At 42.7% G+C, this 8385-nt stretch overlaps 1 protein-coding gene across 1 annotated transcript; it reads left to right on the top strand.

Annotated features, from left to right (window-relative positions):
• Positions 1-753: 753 nt before the first annotated feature.
• On the top strand, positions 754-7170 carry LOC142198540 (protein spinster homolog 1-like). The gene is made up of 13 exons (XM_075269573.1): positions 754-1004; positions 2814-3070; positions 3272-3337; positions 3641-3777; positions 3911-4062; positions 4150-4219; positions 4410-4555; positions 4645-4797; positions 4960-5149; positions 5314-5379; positions 5590-5688; positions 6429-6600; positions 7145-7170. Exons 1-13 carry the CDS (start codon positions 754-756, stop codon positions 7168-7170), a joined length of 1785 nt encoding a protein of 594 aa, XP_075125674.1.
• Positions 7171-8385: the final 1215 nt, after the last annotated feature.

The following is an 8385-nucleotide window of genomic DNA, read 5'->3' as shown; positions in this document are numbered from 1 at the left end:
CCTTTTAATCAAATACTTTTGTTATGTTTTTAATGGGCTTTTTAAGAATCACTTCTGGTCATATTTTATACGCTATAATACTGGTGATTTTATGAGGAAGCTGGGGTGGTTCAGAACTGTTCTTATCTTGCCTTAGGCTTTTAACCTCCCACCACACTATATGATCTTAGAAAAGATAGTGAGTCTTTTTAGCCTGAACACTAGGAGCGCCGACGAGCTAAAACAGAGTGCTAGGCTAATAACAAGCCTTAGGGCCCCTTCACACGGAGTAAACGCGCCGCGCATTGTGGCGTGTTTACGGCGCGTGTACGCCGCGTTTTTTTATGGTGCGCGATTATACCGCGATAACGCCGCGTTTACGCGGCGTTAACGCAGCGTAATCGCGCACCGTAAAAAACCGCGGCGTACACGCGCTGTAAACGCGCCACAATGCGCGGCGCGTTTACTCCGTGTGAAGGGGCCCTTAGACAGAGGGAAACCATGCTACCTGTTGGGAATTTTAATGAAACGCAAACCAAGCAGATATGGAAAATGACTAACTGTTTCCCTCTTTCTAACCAGCAGATGGACCTGGCCTGGAGCTGTGTACATGAATGCCTTCCATGCCGGGCCTTCCAACATAGAAGAGGGTATGCAACAACCGCCATCTGCCCGAGGGAGGGCTGCCAGGCTGACGAAACTGTACTGCACATATTGTGGGACTGTGACTTTGCTAAAGGACTATGGAGAAAAATACTCCCTCTACTAACGAAGATGGCGGATATAACGGACTTGTCATTTGAAGTGGTTTTATTTGGACTTTTCAACTGCACATCGCAATCCCAGAAGGCCATGGCATGGAAGACTATGAACTGCGTAAAAACTGCACTTTGGAAGGCCAGGAACGTCTTGCTTTTTAAGAAAGATGTTTTACCCACTGCTGATGTTTTACGCTTAGGTTTTAGTGAAATGTATTTATATTACCTACTTGACAAAAAAAGGAACTGCCCCCTAATAAAGAAGTGGTATGTCAGGGAACTCCAATATATAAGCCACCATGTACCCATTTTATACTGTAATGCTTGATGTTTTTATGTAAAATGTATGAGTTGACTTGTTTTTATTGGCACTTGTAAATCTATGTGCAGACATAGCAGACATAACAAATATGTATTGTTTTTGTATTAATTTTTAGGTTTTTGTTTTATATAACTCATTTGATAAAGGGAATTTGGGGGCTTTATTGATTTATTTATTTCACAGACTTTATTAAATTTTTTTGTACTTTTTTAAAATATTTTTTTAAAATTTTTCCCTTAAGGACACCTGAGTCAGCGATCAGAGCATCGCTGTTTCACTACTATAGACTGCAATTCAGGTGTATTACAGTCTATGGTAAAAGTCTGCATAGGCTGATTGTCTGCAGGATCAACCAGGCATATCTCGGGGCTACTCGCAGCCTGGGGTCACTGGCTGTGGCATCCAAGGGGTTAAAACCCCTGATTGGAACTTAGTTCCGACCAGAGGTTATGGAGTCGGGTGTTAGCTGTCAGATACAGTTAACACCCACTCCAAATGCTGCCCGCGGGTGAGTGGTTGCTGATATGCAATAACAAACTTTCCCTGATATGATGGCTACATGATCGGAACCTAAATCTATCAGGTCCTGATCATGTCTCTGTGGACACCAGCAGCTATTAGCACTGTGTTCACACAGCCCCAATCCCCAACTTAGTAGGGTCTGTTTATAAATATTGGTGCTGCAAATAACCCAGCAAGCGGCGACATTTACATACAGTGGACGGTCGGGAGGAGGTTAAACCCATCTGCTTCAACTCTGTTATGGCTTCACAAGGGTGAAATGGTTATATAGGTGTCGATTATCAATCTCAACAGATGGTGCCCTGTGATCACAGAGATGTAAACTCTAGATTACAGGATCACACATCTATGTGTGCACAGCGCCAAGGGGTTCACTATTACTAATGTATATATTTATGAACAGGTGCCAATGTATCATTTTAATTTTAACTCTTTTTTTTTTTTTCTTAAGGCCACTTCTAATGAAGAGACAGGTTACACAAGTGGAGCCAGGGCATCAATATGCAATGGTTCCATAGAATTAGCCTATTAAGAATTGTCACTCTATTTTGTAATTGCTCTGTTATAAATAAAGAATTGATAAAAAAAAAAAAAATTGATGACATCACAACGGCTTAGAACCCGGCTGATGATGTCACAATCAGCTCCTGCCTGTAAAACAGGAGAAGGACCTGACCACATTCTCTTTTCTCTTGTGTATCGTGAATGCTAGTTGTGTTGCAAAACTCTGCTAGAAAGCTACACGTGCGAGAATTCAAACGCCCTTTACTGGAGAACACGGTAAGTTTCAACCTATACTATTGATACGTCACAGTGATCAGAAGACAGTGATGGGATTGGGGGGATCCAAATGCTGAACAACTAAAAGTTTTAGGGTATCTAGCTGGGGTGGGGATACTGGAACCAGTAGTCCAATAGTGACTAAATGGCCACAGATTTCTGAGCACTGCTGTGTGGTCATCTCCTGCAGCTCAGGGCCATGATGTGAATAATAGCACAGGTACAAATATATCATAAGGTAGTGAAATTCATAGGACCTGGTAGCTTCAGGAATCCTTTGGGAAGACAGCTCCATCAAAAACTGTAACATAAAGCAACGCCTTCTGATTTTCTGATAGCCCAGGTTATGTCGTGGTTCTGCTCTGGACTATCAGAATCTGCATTATGTGAAATAAACTAGATTAATAGGAATGAAATGTCGTCTAATCTTTTTCCATGTTGTGTCTCTCTAGTATCTATAGACTCAGGCCTGTAAATATGGCGTCTCTCCATGATGGCGAACCCACAACTCCATTACTGATGGAGAATGTGGATGAGGAAAAACAAATAGGCACTCATTCACATGAAATGGATGAAGAAAAAGGCTATTGCTCTGAACCGCAGGACACTCATGCGCTGACTGGAGTCTCCTACATGCGCTCCGTCATCACCGTAGTGATTATGTCCTTCGTAAGCCTTATACATTACATTGAACGCTTCAGCGCCTCAGGTAAGTGGGGGAGGGGATAAACGGTATTACTTCTGGTGGTGAGATTTATCAGGCCCATAGCAATGTGGTGTCTAGAATAGGTCACCCCTGGCCTGGGATTCTTACCAAATGTAATGATCTTTGTGCCTGTTACTGTGCCCACCTATTAGCACAGATCAGTCATAGTGTATAATGATTGTCCTCTCTCTTTCCATGTGACAGGGGTGCTACCGGACCTTCAAAAAGCCTTCAATATGAGCGACAGTGTATCCGGCTTGTTACATACAGGTATATTTTACCATAGAATTATATTCTGTATATCCCCTGGAAACCGCCATTGTCAGGACTAAACCAATATTCTAAAGTTGTCGGTCAATCTATTCACGGAATTCTTATGACATCACAGAAGAATAAGAATGTGAATATGGATCCCTATTGGTGTAGTTCAGAAAATGGCTGCCTGAAAATCTTTCTTGTTATCTGGACAGGAGGGATTAAATACAGGAGTTAATGTACTAACAATGTCCTTAAGCAATAACTTGTTCCGCTGACACATTGTCCTGACACTTCTTCTCCTTCTCTCCCCTTTAGTATTCATCGCCAGCTATATGCTGTTTGGTCCGGTCTTTGGCTATATGGGCGACCGCTGGAATAGGAAATACATAATGTGCGCAGGAACCTTATTCTGGTCCATTATGACCCTGAGCATCTCATTCGTTCCCAATCAGGTAAAGATATAAATCTCAGCTACTATATCTCTCTATGACCAGGTACACTTGCCATGCAGGCAAAAAAATAAAAAATTTCACAAAAACTTACAAATTTTTTTTCTGTCCCATTTTCATTTTCATTTTTTTACAGTATTTCCTGCTCCTCCTGGCAATGAGAGCATTGGTAGGGGTCGGAGAGGCAAGTTTCTCCACCGTTGCCCCCTCTGTTATTGCTGACCTCTTTGTGGCAGACCAGCGTAGTCGCATGTTTTCAATTTTCTACCTGACTATACCTGTAGGCTGGTGAGTATCCTGTGTAAATATACAGACTTTGTGGAGAACTTATGACCAGATGATCTAGAAATTATAACGACTTCATTTCTCTTACAGTGGCCTCGGATATATTATCGGCTCCAAAGTAGTCAGTGCAGCAGGTGGTGACTGGCACTGGGCCTTCCGGGTAAGTAAAAGGCCGTAATCTATTTCCTAAACTTGTCCCTGGTTACTTCCACTATGTGATGATCCCACTATGTATATCATCTATCTATCTATCTATCTATCTATCTATCTATCTATCTATCTATCTATCTATCTATCTATCTATCTATCTATCTATGTAACATACAATGTCTTCTTCCTCCACCACGCAGGTTACCCCTGGTCTGGGCGTCATTGCTGTCCTGCTACTACTTATCTTTGTGAAAGAACCGCCAAGAGGAGCCGCAGACGGGAAGAACAAAAACAAATCCGTCAGCTCCAATAACTGGATTTCGGATGTGAAGAAACTATTCAAAAAGTAGGTGTTTTCTGTGTAGTGGATGTCGGCAGCGATCCTCCGTGTGTTTTTTATGATTATTAAATCCTTCTTTTTTTCCCTCTCTACAGTCGTAGTTTCTTGTTTTCCACTCTCGGATGTGCGACTGTAGCGTTTGTAGCCGGCGCCATAGGTCTCTGGGCTCCTTCTTTTCTGACACGTGCACGAAGCCTCTTACTAGAGAAGGAGCCTTGTCAGACTGGAACGTGCACCTATAATGACAGGTATGCATTTCTTCTTCCGGCGCTGTGGAATGACTTCTGTTTAGTGTCTTCCTTGAAGATACATTAGATGAAGCTTTCATCATACTGCGCCTTATTAAACAAGGTTGTCTTGCAATTTCTTGAACCTTCTTTACTAACCTCTATAAACACTTCTCTTTGCAGTCTGATATTTGGCGTGCTTACAGTCATCTCCGGCATCCTTGGAGTTCTAGCAGGGGTGGAGATCAGCAAAAAATATAGAAAAACCAATCCCCGTGCAGACCCGTTGGTCTGTGCGTGTGGCCTGCTATGCTCCGCCCCTTTCCTGTTCTTGGCCCTGGTTCTGGCAGACATTAGTCTTGTGGCCACTTATGTAAGTACCTGAGCTATAGATTGTTGTCATCCACTTATTGGATTCTGGATCTGTGTATTCCTTTGTACAGTATACTGGCTGTGGACAGGTGTAGTTTTGTACTTACACGTTCCAGCACTTGTATTGTGGCCTATATTAATTCCCCAAATGTTTCACTTCTGCAGATCTTCATATTCATTGGAGAGACATTCCTCACATTCAACTGGGCCCTTGTGGCAGAAATCCTCCTGGTGAGTTCTAACAAGCCATGAAATGATATTTTAGCCGTTCTTCTGTCTTCCCTCCGTTACCCATCAGATGCTCCTTCCCGGTAGATTGGAAGGTTTACTTTTTATGTTTTTAATATTTTGTCATTATACTATGCGGTCACTTTGTACAATGGCTCTTGTTTTGGTTTCAATGATTCCCTTCGGCCTACTCACAATATTCTTTTATTTCAGTCAGTGGTTCCTCCTACAAGAAGAGCTACAGCAGGGGCTGTGCAAGTTACTGTGGCCCACCTGCTGGGCGATGTCGGGAGCCCCTACCTCATTGGATTTGTAAGTAGTTGTTACATATTGTTTCCTGAATGTTGTATATACACATCACTATTACCTCACTGGTTCCCTGTGTAAGTATGAGGCCCAGGTTGCAGAAACGCAGCTTTTTTTGTTGCAGATTTTGCTGCTTTTTTTTAGCCAAAGCCAAGACTGGCAATGAAAGAAATTGCAAAAATATAGAAAGTACTTTGTACTTTTGCTCAATCCACTCCTGGCTTTGCGTTTCCGTAATGTGTGCCTTATCCTAAAGCTGAATTTTTCTACCAACCTCCATGTTTACAGTGAGCATTCACATAGTACACATATAGTACATGTGCAGCATTGAAAAAACAGTATACACACAGCATCTGTACAGCCCACATACAACACCCACACAGAATATACACACATAGAAATTATACTGAAACAAACTAGTTGTAACTTGCAAGTCTGATAGTAGAACACCAAAGACAAAACCTTCTGGTGTTATATATTAGATTATGTGCTCCAGGTGGATGCCGCACGTCTCCAGCTCCAGCCATTGTGTAATACTGGGGCTGCTCATAGTCTGTAGGATGGAAGCTCCTTCTCTATATACGGTGCAGCGCTTCTGCTACCACATGTTTGTCTGGCCACCAGAGTTCCTCACAAGCACATAGCAGTTACTGTTGGAAAAAACCTTTATGTTTTTTTGTATTTTTTTGCTCTTTACTAACTATACATGTATTATTAATCAAATATGTATCACCTCTCATCCTCAGATATCTGACCTAATCCATGGAGCAGCGGCGGAAACCACTCTATCAAGGTACCGCAGCCTGAAATACGCCCTCCTGACATGTGCATTCATGGAAGCTATTGGAGGAGCCTTCTTTTTGCTCAACGCCCACTTTATTGAGAGGGACCGCAAGGAGGCAGAAATAGAGTCTGAAGGTGAGTACCGAATATCTCCATTGTCCTCTCAATTTTCCTGCAGAATTACAATAGAGCCCTGCCTTGGATTCTCATTGGTTCTATAGTCACAAATGTGAAATCCAGCATCTTTGTAACATCTGCAGAGCAGTCTGTGTCTTGCAAGATTTGCATGGCTCACTTCTGCTATGAATAACACACTGCCTCTGTGATAATGTTAATCCTCTTCTCTTCATCCCTTAGACTAGCTCCACCATCATGGCTGCCACTAGAGGTGAAAACTCTCCTGCAAGACATGAAGGCCACCATATGAGGATTTGATCTGCGACATGGGCAAGCACGGTGGCTCAGTGCTTACTGCTTGCTTGCAGAGCTGGAGTCCTGGGTGGGTGAGAATCCATCCAAGGGCAATACCTGCAGTGAGTTTGTATGTTCTCCCCGTGCTTGCGTGGGTTTTCCCCGGGTACTCCGGTTTCCTCCCACAAAAACTTGACTGACGTTAATAAAGAAGTCAGTCAAAAAAAAAAATAGTAGTGTCCCTGAGTCTTTCTATAATTCTTTACAGAACTTAATAGATCAAAGGATGAATAGACAATTTATTATAAGGGTTTTCCTGGATTACAATAACCTGGCTGCTTTCTTTCAGAAATGGCACCACACCTGGCTATAGGAAGGGATGTGGGACAGCAGGTCACTTTCATTGATTGGAAGGGGCTGAGCTGCAATACCACACACATACTGTGAACAGGTGTAACGCTAGAAGCTTAAGGTGTGGTCTTTGACTTTTAGGCCACGGGAAATTCACGGCGTTTTACAGTAATGAAAAAGTGGATGGGACTCTAGCAAATCCCATGCCCACTTTGCGGTAAAAACCGTGATGCAGATGTTGCCATGATTTCAAAAACCAGCGTGGTTTTGGAAATCGCAGCATGTCAATTATACCTACAGACTTCATTATGGTAACTAGAAAATACCATAAAACAGGCTTAAGTGGGTTCCCAGTGATCAGACTTACATTTTATTCAGGGTATCTGACAACATACTTCCCCACCTTGAGTGAAGTTAATATAGATGTCAGTGAATAAAATAGCATTGTATCAGAAACTCTGGGTCGTGGCTGCTGTTGTTGCGGGATCTCCTGCACTATGAGCGGCACTACCTCTGGGCTGCCATACGTTCAGTCGTAGTTCCCGATGCGGCTCCTCACAAGGCTCAGCTTTCGTCACTTCCTAGTGACGCTCTCCTGAGGAGTGTGCAAGAGGTCGTCTCTGTTCTCAGTTCTGGCGGAAAGTTCTATAACACGGATGGCGACAGATACTATCCCGGCATCTCTACCTTTCACCGATCCTTGGAGACTAAATAAACTAATTTGGCCACATCAGAGCTTCCTGTGAAGCACGTCCTCCTACCAACAGGTCTCTAACAAAGTCTGTGGAGGAACAATAGGGGAGGAACAGTGAGTGGCATCTTGTGACCAAAGGGCAATACTATAGGCATTAGGCCATACAATATAATATACCGTAATCAGTATACAATGTGCAACTATATACAACTGTACAGGTCATGACAAACTCCAGGGTACTCATTTACAATGTATAGGTTGTCAAACATGGGCAAGTGTGGTGCATTTACCTTCCTCTTGCACATTAGTAACTCCACCTATAGGGCTGCTGTAAACATAGATATTATGCCTCCTAATGGTAAGATATGACATTGCACTATATCTCTATAGCTATATGAACATTGTCTTGCTTAAAGTGAATATCCTTTTAAGACCATATCATTTTTAGGTCTCACATCCTGCAC

Source organism: Leptodactylus fuscus, chromosome 3, assembly GCF_031893055.1.
Source record: "Leptodactylus fuscus isolate aLepFus1 chromosome 3, aLepFus1.hap2, whole genome shotgun sequence".
NCBI lineage: Eukaryota > Metazoa > Chordata > Amphibia > Anura > Leptodactylidae > Leptodactylus > Leptodactylus fuscus.
The sequence above is the reverse complement of the archived record's forward strand: the minus strand, read 5'-3'. Positions and strand labels throughout refer to the sequence as shown.